This window comes from Silene latifolia, chromosome 10, assembly GCF_048544455.1.
Source record: "Silene latifolia isolate original U9 population chromosome 10, ASM4854445v1, whole genome shotgun sequence".
Classification (NCBI taxonomy): domain Eukaryota; kingdom Viridiplantae; phylum Streptophyta; class Magnoliopsida; order Caryophyllales; family Caryophyllaceae; genus Silene; species Silene latifolia.
The window spans coordinates 160,540,222-160,554,784 of record NC_133535.1 but is presented as its reverse complement, the minus strand read 5'-3'; the positions used below and the strand labels follow the sequence as shown (position 1 = coordinate 160,554,784).

Genomic DNA, 14,563 nt, shown 5'->3' with positions numbered 1-14,563 from the left:
CTAAAATAAATCAGTTAGTCTTGCTGAAGACGGGTCGGAGTAAGTGACGGGTAATGCTACTCACAAAACGAATAGGGGGGACAAGGTGGGGGCACCCCCATGTGCTTCCCTCTCTCCTCTATTTGGGTCATTTGTGAGAGGAAATGGTATCCGTCACTCCAAAGTGACGGATACGTGCCGTCTTCAATGAGATTTTGTGAAAATAAAGATAGTGACTGTTGACATAAGGCAAGGGAACATTTTTCTGCCGGGTTCAAATCCCCCACCGCTGATATTGTACCGCCTTTATGGCTCATTTAATAACACCACCACTAAAAAAAAAAAAAAAAAAAAAAAAAAACTCCAAATTTACTAAATTTCTTTATCATAAAACATACACAAACTCTCACATGACCTAATACATCACAACAAGCATGATGCACAAACAGTTAATCAGACAAAGCTGACAAAAAAAGAAAGAGAACATTTTTTTTTTTTTGCAAACTATACAATCAACACATTCTTGTGGAAACATGTTTACTTCTTAAAAACATCAAGCACTCGCCACCGCAACCACCCTTCTGAGACAAACAATGGTGAGAGCAAAAAAACCGGAATATTGGGATATGATTCAAAGTTGATGAATCTTTACTCGTCTTTCTTTGATCGAATCAATGTGATGTACTCGGCATCATCCTTGACAAAGCTCCACCAAAGGTAAGAAAGGGGTATGGTGGTCGCGTGCCAGAGAGCATGGGCATCCACGTATCCCCAGTAAGGCGGGAAATCATAAATCAGTAGGAGGATGGAAAGAGCTCCCCCGAATACTACTACTCGTGACTTCCAACGTGAAGGATGCGGACATATTCCAGTCCAAACTGCCCACACCAGAAACTGAGCCACGCCCATGGCTGAGCACACCTTCGTGTTCAAACCTGAATTAACATTGGGGATGATTATGATCAGTGAGGACGCCATAACGACTGAAAAATAACAATCAGTGAGGTTTGAACTCCGACATTTTATAAAGATAATCAACTAAGACGACAGTACAACACTAGCCTAAGCGTTCTTCTGAGTTTAGTTTCCTAGTGATAATTCTGTAACCGGTGGAAATATTGTTGTCAGTTTCACTTATCCTCCCTCGTGAAATCAGTAACGTCTGCAATTTGCAACACGCAATGTTGCCTGATGCGGAAAAGGAAATTCGCAAGATAAAACAGAACACTACGGCTTGAATATCACCTATTCACCGCGGAACACTTTCTTATAGACAATACTGTAGGAAAACTTTTTTTTTTTTTTTAATATTCCAAAACAATCAGGCCATTTCAGTGTTTTCAGCATTCAGAAATCAGAACCTAAAATTTACAGAATTAGCAACTTTTTATCTTTCTGCGGGAAAATATTGTAAATCTTGTAAATCGAAGGACAAGTCACAGAGATATAGAATAGAGACGTACCATGGTCGAGGTAGTAGAAGTTCAGGTACAAGATGTGAGTTATCACGAGCGCAATAATAGGGGCACCAACCATAACCTTAACAGCTTCATTTTTTAGGCTAAAAACTCGAAATATTGCCAATACCAGACCAAACCCAAGCAATGTGACAGAAGATGAGTAACCTAGCTTCTCTGTCACGTCCAGATCTCTGTAAGAGGAGAATATGTTACACGATAAGATAAAACGGATCGCTAGAAATAATATGAAAAGCGCGCAAAACAGACAACTTTCACATCGAAGTACCACTATTACCATAAATCCTGAAATTCCAAATAACTTAATAGTCGCAAAAAAAAAAAAAAAAAAAAAAAAAAAAAACTTAATGATACTATTTGCCGGATGACTTTTGCAGAATTCAGAAATCTCAAAATTTAAGCCAAGACAAAAGAAGGCGGTTTTTGACTCACCGGCTATGGAGAACAGCCGCCCAAAACCAACAGTTCATTGCTGAAATACCATACATATGCCACAAGCTAGTATACTCATAGTATGTTTTCTGATTATGCATCATTGGCAGCTTGTAGTAAACAAGAATGAAGAAAGATATCCAGCCGTGAAATTGTACAGCAAGATTAAGCGCAGAAAGAGCAACAGAAACGGGTTCCTGAGGTGAAAAGAGAGAAAAGATTTTAAAGAAATGGGATTAGCAAGAGGTCGTGTTCACACACGAGATTAGCAAGAGGTCGTGTTCAGAAGGTAATAAATATATAAGAACCTGGATCCCATAAACACGGAGATACGGCCATCTACCATAATACTTGTTAGGCTTCTCTCCAAATATTCTCCTTTCTTCCTCCCTTGTGAGCATACAATTGTATCGGCAATCACTACGGCAATCCCATTGTTTCCATTTGAGATAAAGTGGTTCTTGGAGGTACCATTGACCATCAGAAATGTTACCATCAGCAGTGAATTGGCAAAGCTGAAAGCATTCGCTTCCAACACAGCCAGTCAACTCACAGTGCTCCACACAATCCCTACAGAATAACAGGATTAACATATGCAATGAAGGCAAAAGAGAGATATTGAAAGACGAACTATAATACAAGCGTGGCAAAGTACAAACAAAGAGTAAAATGATAAAAACATACTCCGTATAATCCAACAAAGACATAAAGAGACGTATCCAATAAATAACCAAAATAAATGAAAGATAAAAAAGCCAATTACATCACAACCAAAACTAGTTTTCAGTATCGTCAGATTAGAAAGCTGAGAAGAGTAAAGGAATTTCGGCTTTTCACGCACAACTCTGGTATCAAAAGAAGCTACACAAAAAAAAATTACTGCAATACGAGTACCATTTATCCAGATGTCTAAGGAAACCAAGACTAGAGTTTACGATATTGACAGTAATTACCAAACCCTTGAGTGAACTAGTTATTAATCTAAACTAGAGTCGGAATAGAAAAGTCATAAAGAGAGCTAAAATCCTCAAGTGCAGTCCTCACAAGAACAAGCAACAAATGACAAATTAATCAATCCCTCAAATATCAGTACTTTACTGTTGTTTAGGCACAAAAGCCACTTAGAAGGGTAGACAGTGATTCCTTCTCGCACAACAACTCTCTCGCTTTAACATACAGGGCTATAGACAGCACCTGACCATAAGGCACTAACCACAACATAATAGTATAATACTAACTAGTGTAGTTCCCGTGCTATAGCACGGTACTTTTTAGATTTATTTTATAAAGAGATATTATCAATTAAATTATTTGCATAAATAAAGTATACTTTTAATTTAATGTTATAATCTACTAAATATAATATTAATAAGAGGTTGAAAAAAGAGTTTACTACCATAAGAAAATATTTTAAGTTAAGTTATTTTTTTACTATTAAAAATAACACAATAATTTTATACCGTTACATGCAACTAATTTATGACATTAATAGTACAATTATTAAGTTAGTTGTATAATTTTATTAAAACGCGTATTGACCTTAAAACGAAAAGCAGTAAAAATTATTCCTTGCGTCGAAAAAGACAATTTACGAATTATTAAAATAATGTTTTCACTTTTTTATTTCTAATAGAAAATACATAAGTGTTTTACATTCTTCAAAAAATAGTCCATATTACTAAGACAAAAATTTACATAATAAATAACTGATGATTTCTTACAAAAGAGGTAACATATAAATATAATATAAATTTAAATTTATACGAAATCAAGTTCACTCATCTAGCTTATAATATGACATGTAGAGTCCAAAATTATGGGCTATTAATAACTTTTACTTTGATAGATGAGATAGAAAAAGTGGGCTACGTATAAGGTCCACAATTTACAATCCATTAAATCTTGTTGTGTTAATAATATCCAAAAAAATAGGCCCAATTAAGAAGAAGTTTCTTTAGGCGGGAAAATTAAGAGAATTTTTATTCTCTTAGTAGTAGGGGGATTACTAAGTACTCCCTATTATATCAGAGTAAATCACCTGATACAGATACTGAAGACATCATCACACAGGCAAACGATAACGGAAACTATCAAAACAAGTCGAGAATGAGAATGCATAATCGGAATAATCACCTCAAATCATATAAAACTCATATCTTTATTAGCTTGATTTTCTGTGTATATAGAGCCACAATGACACTATGAATAAGGGGATTCCACCTAGAGGTGACAAATGTGGGCTTGGGGCAAACATGAACCCTGACCGAACGTGAGTTTTCCAATCCACGATCAAGCATACTAAAACGGGTTTGAGACAGGTTAGTAGACGGGCTATGTTCATTTCTGAAACTACATTCTCCATATTTCATCACTAATTTCAACAACTGTCATGACTCTCATAAATGTCACCTCTCAACTAACTTTATCCTCTAATTCTCTAAACTAGCTGGCATAGCGAATTCCGACACATATGTCAGTAGAAAGTACTCCCTCTATCCCGGTCATTTGTTGTCCTTTTCCATATTGGGCTGTTTCGGTCAATTGTTGTCATTTGTCCTTTCTAATTGAAGAATGAATTTGATGAACAATTTGATCATTCATACTCAATTTGTTCCACTTGTCATTTATTAATCGACCTCTTCCTCTTTTCTTGGTTTTTGTGTCAAAACCAAAGGACAACAATTGATCGGGACGTAGGGAGTACCAAACTACCAACCTTGCCTAATATTTGGCAAATCCACAATCCATAACTAATAATATGCCAGAAAAAAAATTCAAAAGAGTTCACCTTGACCTACATCATCAACTTAAATGCAGTGGCGGAGTCAGAATATATCATCATGGTGCTAATTACTAAAGAAATAAGGTAAAATTGTTTAAAAAAATCGAAAATTAAACTAAAACTTTCAAATTTTCAATTGTTCAGCAGGGCGATCCCCTAACTCCACCACTGCTTCTAAGTGGCCGAGCTAGAATTTGAAGTTAGGCGACTAAAACATAACCCGGAAATTTTAGGGGGCGAATTAGTAATGCAATAGAGAAATACTAAAAAGACAAATTCTTTTTAGTAAAAGTCAACTGCCACCATCAATTATTTGACAAAACCATCACAAACCCAACAAAGTTACACACCCTATATAGAATTAAAACTAATTCTTACCTGTGACGGCACTCACAACCGATTATTTAATAATTTAAATATAACGTTAACAAGGAAAGTGGGTTACGAGAGGTTACAAGCTGTGACGGTCACAAGCAAGACTTGCTATAAATAAAAGCAATAAAATTTAGCATTAGAAAGTAATTAGAGTTGAAGAAAACCTGTAAATAGGATCAGCATCACCTTCACTAGCTTTAATGGTGGCAGCAAAAGCAATGCCAAATAAAGCAGACAAAAAGAAGAACCAATTACAGAACTTCATGTGTAGATTAAAACCCAATTAATTTTTGAAGAAATTGATTAAGGAAAGTAATTAAGGAGATTAAAGAGGTTGTGTAGAGAGAAGAAAAGCTAAGAAGCATTTTTTGAAGGGGAAAGGAAGAGAATTTGGTGAGAATATTTGAGAAAAACGTGGTTGGGGATGACTCATAGCAGTGAGTAGTCGTAGGTTATGTCACCTCAAACGTGGGAGATGTGTATTGGCCTTGGGGACATCTCGAAGGAAGGAGATCCTCTCCATTTCTTTTCTCTCCATTTCCTCTCACAATCTATTTGAATAATAATTACCTCTTCACTCCCATTTTTCCTTTATTTTTATGCGTAAATTTAGAACCGTTAGATATTGTCAAGATGCAATCCGGACGATTAATATGAACTTGCCTCTCCATTTCTTTTTAGGAAATGGAGAGAAAATGGACTCCATCTCGAAAGGGTCGCAAATTTTCATATGAGACGGTCTTTTATTGATTATGTTCTTTTTAGCACAATTTTAACTTAGATTTGGTTTAGTTGAGTGTTGTTCAGTTTTGCTAAACTCGCTACAGTTCAGTTCTACTTAACTTGTCTAATTATTTATGTAATTTGGTTTTGTTTAGTTTCATTCGGCTTAATTCAGCTCGAATCAGTTCAATGTAAGTTAGTTTAACTACTTTTAGCCAAAAAGAACACGGCTTACTCTTATGTTTCATGTTATTGTAACGTTTATATCATACGAATACTAATGTAGATCCCGTGCGAATGTGGGAGATGTGTATTGGTACCGGGGATATCTCGAAAGTTTCGCAAATTCTTATGAGAGACTGTCTTTGTTTATTGTGAGATCTTTCATTTGATCATGTTCTTTTGAGCATAAATTTAACTCAAATTCGGTTCAATTTATGTTGTTCAGTTCAGTTAAACTCGCTATAGCCCAGTTCTACTTAACTTGTCTAATTATTTACATAATTTCGTTTTGTTTAGTTTCATTCGGTTTAATTCAGCTCGAATTAGTTCTGATGGGGCATATTCTGCACCGCTGACCAAGTCAACCTATTGAGCAAAGGTCAAAGATATCCACAGCAAGTCAGCGACTTAGATAGCCTAGCCGATGCAGCCCATCGGCCTGTCACCTGGGTCTCGGCAAGGCAACCCGCCAGCCGGGGCACATATCCGCGTACTCATATCCAAGGCTCCTCGGCCGGCCTGCCATGGGTCCATCGGCCGAGGGTAGAACGGTCTTTCTACCTGCTAGCCACTTGGCCACTTGGCCACTACGTGACAAAAGGTGAAAGTCTATAAATACTCCTCAACCCTCATTGAGGAGGGGATCGACAATTTAACCTAAGAATCACTATTCATCTGGTAATATCTTCCTTATCTCTCTACAATACGCATTTAGCCAAGTAACAACTTATCTCTCTAAGTTTACTGACTTGAGCGTCGGAGTGAGCTCGCTCGGTCCAAAGCCGAGCCCTCAGTTTGTTCATCGTTTCAGGAGGCCGAAAGGAGGATTCAAGCAAGGACATCATTCTACAAGCTACGAGTGGTAACTAATATCTGCTCTGGAATTACACCCGGAACAATTGGCGCCGTCTGTGGGGAAGACACTAGAAGCTAGTCACATTCATTCCCAAAAGAAAAAAAAAACAACACAAAAAACCCACCCACAAAAGCTAAGAAGATGTCGAAGCAACAAGAGGCATTCGTGACTGACGAAACCGAACTCTACCAATATGATACCATCCACAAATCTGGAGTTGTGCAACCCTCCGCCGGCCAAGTAATTCAACCGGAGTACGGGATGCCAATAATACCAGACACGCCGCTGCCTGCCGACCAGGTCACCATCATGGGACATGTGGTTGATGCAGCAAAATTGAAGATGCTCCTGGACCTAATTGGTAGTACGCCTGCTCACACTGTCACACCGACAAGAGCGGCGGAAACCGTCCAGGAGACCAGGGCCCAAAATGTGACTCCGAGAAATTTGAACGGAGCACTAGGAGAAGCTGACCCAGTCAAGACGCCGGGGGAGCCCAAAGTGGTCGTGGTAGACCTAAGTCCTTCCCGCACTCGTGGGAGGATAGCGTCGCCGCTGCACGAACGAGGCCTACCCCAAAGGAGCCAGAGGAGTCCGACTCAGCAGAGTCGGAGAAGAAGCCCGAGTCGAAGAAGGAGTCCTTCCCGCTACGAGGAGAGGAGCCGGACTAGGAATGCGAGGAGCCGATCGCCGCGTGTCGTTCGACACGTGGTCAGACAGCCCCTCAGCGCCTACGTCCTAGAAGTCCAGGTGCCAACTAAGCTCAAGTTGCCACCCATATCATACAAAGGAGATAGTGATCCAACCGACCACGCCGAGGCTTTCGAGTCTTACATGTCGGTATGGGAGCAGCCCGATGAGGTCTGGTGCCGAGTCTTCCCAACAACTTTGCATGGGATGGCTCAAAATTGGTACAAGGGGCTCCCCGACGGCTCGGTATACTATTACGCCGATCTAAGGGACGCCTTTTTAGCCCAGTACTCTTGCAATAAGAGAAGGGCCGTGGAGACGTCGGATCTCCTAACTATCAAACAGGAGGGGGCGAGTCTCTACGAAGCTATGTGAAGAGGTTCGACGGCAAGGTTCAGCAGATTCGGGAGATTAATCCCGAGCTGGCGGCCTTCGCACTGATGAAAGGCCTCCCAAGGGGAGACTTAAAAAATGAGCTCATCAAGTGCGGAGGCCTGGGCTTGGACGCCGCTAGGAAGATGGCCGACCAGGCCATCAAGGTAGAGGACTATCACAAGACCTGGGTAGGCCCCAGCGAGGCCGGGCACTCAGAAAAGAAGAGCCGCCGGGAGGACAACCCGGATGAAAGACGCCGTGACAATAATGGGTCACGGTCCGACGAAAGACGCCGTGACAATAATGGGTCACGGTCTGATAAATCTGCCAGGAAACAGGACTCGACGGGCGCCGGGTGGAGTTCGGGAACGTACCACCAAAGGCGGTACAATGATAAAACCCCTCTCATCGTATCGGCCGCCGAGGTCTTCGCCCTGAGCAAAAACGAGGGCCAGAAGTGGGAAAGGCCCCCCAAGCCGAAGGGAGACGGTGACACGAGCCAGTACTGTGAGTACCACGGCCACACCGGTCACCTTATCGACAAAACCGCCGCATCTCGAAGAATGCCATTGAAGAGCTGATCCGGAAGGGGAGCCTCGGCAAGTATGTTGCCAAAGGCCAAAAGACTGACGCCGGCAGTTCAGATAAGAAATCCGTCTTCGAACGGATAGGAGTGATCCATGTTGTCATCGGGGGCAACGAGAACGGAGGGTCCGCTCATGGGCACAAACGGCACCTGAACGAGCTATATCAGGCCATCAACTTTGTGCCCAACACAGCGATCCCCGCTTCCAACATCTCCGATATGACTATTGGAAGGAAGGACTACGAGGGAGTCATCGCCCCTCACAGCGACCCACTTGTAGTCAATTTGGACATATCCAACCACCTGGTCAAGAGGTGCCTGATTGACACTGGCGCCTACACGAACATCATGTTCAGGGAGTGCTTCCTCAACCTCGGTCTGAAAGTCAAGGACTTGAGTCCCTGCACCAATCCACTGTACAGCTTCTCCGGGGCCGGCCTGGTACCCCTGGGGTCAATCAGACTGCCGGTGATGTTCGGCGAAGGGAATGCGGCTAAAAATGTCCTAGCTGAGTTCGTGGTCATTGACGGCTCGTCTGCCTACAACGTTCTCATAGGCCGAGTCACTCTGAGCGAGGCCGACGCAGTGATGTCCATCCGGGCCCTGACACTGATGTATGTCTCGGACCGGGGGGAAGCGCATAAGCTCGTCTCCAAGGACGAGAAGGACGAGGTGGTCAACGTCCAGATATCTGCCAGAGGATGCAACATGCAATCCCTCAAAGTGGCAAAGAAGTCAGAGAAGGGGAAAAGCCCATCCTTACAACAGGAGGGCGACCTCATGGATGCAACTGATGGCTGACTGGGAAGGTGCGCCTTTGATGAGCCATTAGGACACTGGTAATCTCGGAAAAACTTTGTATGGCGGCGGAGGTGTCCAAGATAGTTGTGGGCACCCCAACGCATGTTTATACCTAATGAAAAATCGTCCAAGTCTTCCATCAAAGTGTCCATTTTCCCCCATAGTCACCAGCAATAAACAGACGCCGGCTCACACTGTCACACCGACAAGAGCGGCAGTCTCTATCAGTAAACAGACGCCGGCTCACACTGTCACACCGACAAGAGCGGCAGTCTCTATCAGTAAGCAGACCCCGGCTCACACTGTCACACCGACAAGAGCGGGAGTCTCCATCAAGAAGCAAGCGTCGTCGCAGTCACCCCAAGTAGTAGACGCCACGGCAGTCACCCCATGAGGTTTGACGCCGTCGCAGTCACTCCAAGTGGTAGACGCCACGGCAGTCACTATCAAGAAGCAAGCGCCGTCGCAGTCACCCCAAGTAGTAGACGCCACGGCAGTCACCCAATGAGGTTTGACGCCGTCGCAGTCACTCCAAGTGGTAGACGCCACGGCAGTCACTATCAAGAAGCAAGCGCCGGCTCACACTGTCACACCGACAAGAGCGGCGATCACCATCGAGAGATAGACGCCACAACAGTCAATAACAGCGCAGTTGATACTCGCGAAAGCGATCAAAATGCCTTAGAAGCGTTAAACACAGTTGAGATACGCACTCTAGACTGCCTCGGCCAAGCCGAGGCGGAAACAAAAGAGACGCTCAATTAATAACGTAAGAAGACAACTCAGACAAAGACGAGAAAAGACCTCGGCCAAGCCAGAGGCAAAGTGAAAACGTTAAATACAGTTGAGATGCTCAACTATTAGCGCAAGAAGACGACTCAGAAAAAGAAATGAGGTAAATACCTCGGCCAAGCCGGAGGCAAAAGAAACGAACTCTTATTAAAAGTAAATACAGGTTACAAGTGAGGAGAATACAGACGACGGCCGTCCCCATAGGGATAAGCCAAAACACAACCTACCAAAGTTGTACAAAATACAAAGAAAAGCAAAAGGTTACGAACATGTCATTTGAAGCGCCAAAAGATGGCAGGGAGAAAAGGCTTAATAATTGGCTCCCGAACCGCTGAAGCTATCCGAGACACCGGGTGAGCCTGGTGACGACCGCCCGTCTCCCTATGCCTGTTGCTGCTTACCATCAGCAGCGGTGGCAGCATCATCGTTGATGGGCGACCCAGCAGCTTTCTTAGCAGCCTCAGCTTCCGCGGCCTCAGCCTTAGCCTCAGCAGCTTCAGCTGCCCTCATCCTCTCGGCTTCCTCCTTGGCCGTCTTAGCCTTCTCAGCAAGGGCTGCTTTCTCCGCGGCCGCCTCTTCCTCTATCTTCACCCTTACCTCCTCCTTGGCCTTCTCCTCCGCGGCTTTCTCTTTAGCCTCGAGCTTGTCGTCGAACAGCTCGTCAAATTTGTCCCACGGAAAGGAGCCATCGAGGGGGAAGAGCTCCCCAATCACTTCCCTGGCAGCTTCCTCGGCCAGGTCCCGGTATTGGGCGCACATGTTGGGGAGCATAACAGTTTGGAGCGCCTCAATGTCCTCCACCTTTTGGGCGATGATAGCCTCCTTGCTCCGGATCACCTTACCCTGCCTTGGCTCTCTCAGCAAGGACCTCCTTTTCAGCGTCCTCCCTGAGTTTTCTCTCAGCCAAGAGCGCCTTCTCAGCATCTCCCCTAAGCCTCTGCTCATTGAGGAGATCCAGCTTCACCTTCACGGCCACCCTCTTGGTGGCAGCAAGCTCAAGAGCGATCGAGCCGCGGCCTTCTCCTGCTCTATAATATGAGCACCGGTCAGCTCGTTCCACCTCGCCAGCCTCTTGATCAACCTCGCGCTTTCCGCTACAAGCTGGGAGGGGGAAGCCTTCTGGGATGAAGAGTCAACGGTGACGTTTTGTTCACCAGCCTGCAGTTGGGAGGGGGAAGCCTTCTGGGATGAAACGTCAATGGTGACGTTTTGATCACCAGCCTGCACGGGGTTCTCCTCCACTTGCTGCTCAGTAAGAGCGGCGGCCGACAGCGGTTGATCTACAAAAATTCAATTAAAGCATCAGTATCCACATGCATAGACATACCGGAGAGCCTGTCATCAGGAACGCCTAATGAACCAGCTAAGCCTGAGCCACAGGATAGATCCATACCATGCTTGGCCTTCTTGGCCGGAGGACGCATTTCATTGCCGGCATCAGTATCGGCAGTAGCAGCGGAAGCATTAGCGGCGGGAGTAGACCCTTTCCTCTTACGGACAAGGGGTGATTCCTCCGCATCAGAGTCCCCCCCATCGGTGATATCAACGATCTCCACCGTCTCCTTCTGGACTGGAGGGATGGGGGGTGGAACTGATGTCGACGCCGTCGCCGCAGAAGACCTTGTTTTCCGCGTGTGGCGCGGCACGTTACTAGCAACCTTCGCCTGAGCCACCACCACATTCAAACCTTTCAGCCGCTGATCCATGAGATCATTCGGCGGCGTTCTGCGGTCATGGGCTAAAGCCTTAGGATGCAAAACAACAACGGTCTTATCCTTGTGCAGCCCCATTCTCCGGAGGGTATCCTCAGACAGGTCCGAACAAAAATGATCTGCAAAGGAAACAAACCAAGAGTTAAGCCAGGAATAAATCAAAGTTCAAAATATAAAACATTGAGAGCCGAGATGGGCCTCACACCGACCCCACTCACCCTGCGCTAGGGCCGGTATGAGGCCGACATGGCAGAGCAGCTCATCCTGAAGAATGATCTGCGTTGGGGGAATCCATTTTTTCGGCACCCCACCCTTGTCCGCCTCAAAAAGCCTCATCGCCAGCTTCTCATCCGCAGTAAGAGGGACCTTGCTGGCGTCCATCTTAAGCTTTTTCTGGGTGACCCATCTGTCATGCTCCGCCTTAGTCTCGCACCGCAAATTAACTTGGTGCTGGAAGGAGCGGGGCAACGGATAGTCATCCGGCACCTCAACGTACACCCACCGATCTTTCCAGTCTTTGCAGGAAGAAAGTTTGTCAACGGAGACGTAACCCTGCTCCATTTGCACACTGTACCATCCGACGCGGCCAGAGATCGATGGCCGGAGATGATGAAGCCGGCGGAATAAATTAACCGATGGGAGCTCTGAGCTCTCCCTTGAAGAGACAGAGCCAGACAAAGCCGACTATGGTCCTCATAGCCAACGGGTGCAGTTGGGCCACGGCAACGTTCATGGCTCTAATGATGGCCATAACATATTCATTCAGCGGAAACTGGAGCCCGTACTCCAAGTGCCGCATGTATACGCCGGTGCAACCCGGTGGAGGGCAACAGACGGCCTGACCCTCCTCGGGGATAAAAATTTTGTATCCCCTGCCAAAGTGGAAATGACCCTCGAAAAATGTCTCGCCGGAACAACTGGCGAACTTATGGGTCCAAGCACGGTCAAGGCGGACTTTACAGGCGTCGCCGTGATCCATGACGTACTGCCTCCCCTCATTGGGATGAGCCTTTTCAGCATCATCGCCGAAATCGTCACCGTCATCATCGTCATCCTCCCATTCCTCCAAAATTTGAGGATCAACTTCAGGAGAAGGAGACCTAGGGCCCCCAGACCTTATCAGGATGGCGTCTAGCTTCTCCTCCTCATCAAGACGCGACGGGAAACCCCCCGGCGCCGGTTTACTAGTTCCGGCATCAGCAGAAGACATGTTTACAACAAAACTTCACAAATTAAAAGTTGAGAAAAATTGCTTGTTTACCTTGAAGAAAAGCACTAGCCGACGTAACAATTCTGAAGATTTGAAGAGAGAGAAGCCCTTGAAAGTTTAGAGAGGAAAATTTTGGAGAGAATGAAATTGGTGGCCAATTTCAGAAACTAACTGCCCTATTTATAGGAAAAAGCCCATGAAGAAGGACCAATCAGGGAACAGCCCATGAAGCGTCAGCCAATCAGCAAGCAAACACGTGTCGGACATGCAACCACGGAATGTCAATCGTTGTAACAGTTGAACGTCAATCAATGCAACAGTGACCAAGCGTCTTCAACACGCCCATTCATATCTCCTTGCCTATTCATCTTCCTCAACGAATTCCTAAGTATCTGTTCTCCGCCGGCCACATGATCAACCAAGCTAGGTAGCACACGGGGCAATCAAAAACAACCGGCACTCTCAACCCTGGTCTCGGCCAGCGTCACTTCCTTTTCCACATCGGATGCCCTTTACACATCCATGTGGAGGGGGGATATGGTACGGCCTAAACAGAACCAGGCCGAGGTAGAAGAAGCCGATGCATTAGAAAAAGCCGATGCAGAAAGATTTTTGCAAATTACTTGCGCAGAATATACGCTCAACATACATCGGAGCCCATACCACGGCATAGACTACGCTGGGGGCAAATTGATGGGGCATATTCTGCACCGCTGACCAAGTCAACCTATTGAGCAAAGGTCAAATATATCCACAGCAAGTCAGCGACTTAGACAGCCTAGCCGATGCAGCCCATCGGCCTGTCACCTGGGTCTCGGCAAGGCAACCCGCCAGCCGGGGCACATATCCGCGTACTCATATCCAAGGCCCCTCGGCCGGCCTGCCATGGGTCCATCGGCCGAGGGTAGAACGGTCTTTCTACCTGCTAGCCACTTGGCCACTACGTGACAAAAAGTGAAAGTCTATAAATACTCCTCAACCCTCATTGAGGAGGGGATCGACAATTTAACCTAAGAATCACTATTCATCTGGTAATATCTTCCTTATCTCTCTACAATACGCATTTAGCCAAGTAACAACTTATCTCTCTAAGTTTACTGACTTGAGCGTCGGAGTGAGCTCGCTCGGTCCAAAGCCGAGCCCTCAGTTTGTTCATCGTTTCAGGAGGCCGAAAGGAGGATTCAAGCAAGGACATCATTCTACAAGCTACGAGTGGTAACTAATATCTGCTCTGGAATTACACCCGGAACAAGTTCAATATAAGTTAGTTTAACTACTTTTAGCCAAAAAAGAACATAGCCTACTCTTATGTAGTGGCTAGTTATAACTTATATACGTTATGTTTCATGCTATCTTAACGTTTATATCATATGTTTCTACGTTATCTTACTATGAGGTAGACTGGCAGAAGATTAGAGATGAAAGTGGATCGGATCAGACCGTACTCGTCCCAATCTACCGTGCTTGAAGAAAAAATGGCACATAAAGGTGGGCATTGTGTCGTGCCGGTAAAATGAAAATAGCAGCCCATGGGCCATGGCATTCTCCAG

At 45.1% G+C, this 14,563-nt stretch overlaps 1 protein-coding gene across 1 annotated transcript; it reads right to left on the bottom strand.

Annotated features, from left to right (window-relative positions):
• Window positions 1–339: 339 nt before the first annotated feature.
• On the bottom strand, window positions 340–5,462 carry LOC141606724 (uncharacterized). Its single transcript, XM_074425980.1, has 5 exons — window positions 5,211–5,462; window positions 2,198–2,459; window positions 1,890–2,086; window positions 1,443–1,630; window positions 340–914 (listed from the first exon to the last, which is right to left on the bottom strand). The coding sequence occupies exons 1-5, from the start codon at window positions 5,309–5,311 to the stop codon at window positions 628–630; spliced, it is 1,035 nt and encodes a 344-aa protein (XP_074282081.1). The 5' UTR covers window positions 5,312–5,462; the 3' UTR covers window positions 340–627.
• Between the last annotated feature and the right edge of the window lie 9,101 nt (window positions 5,463–14,563).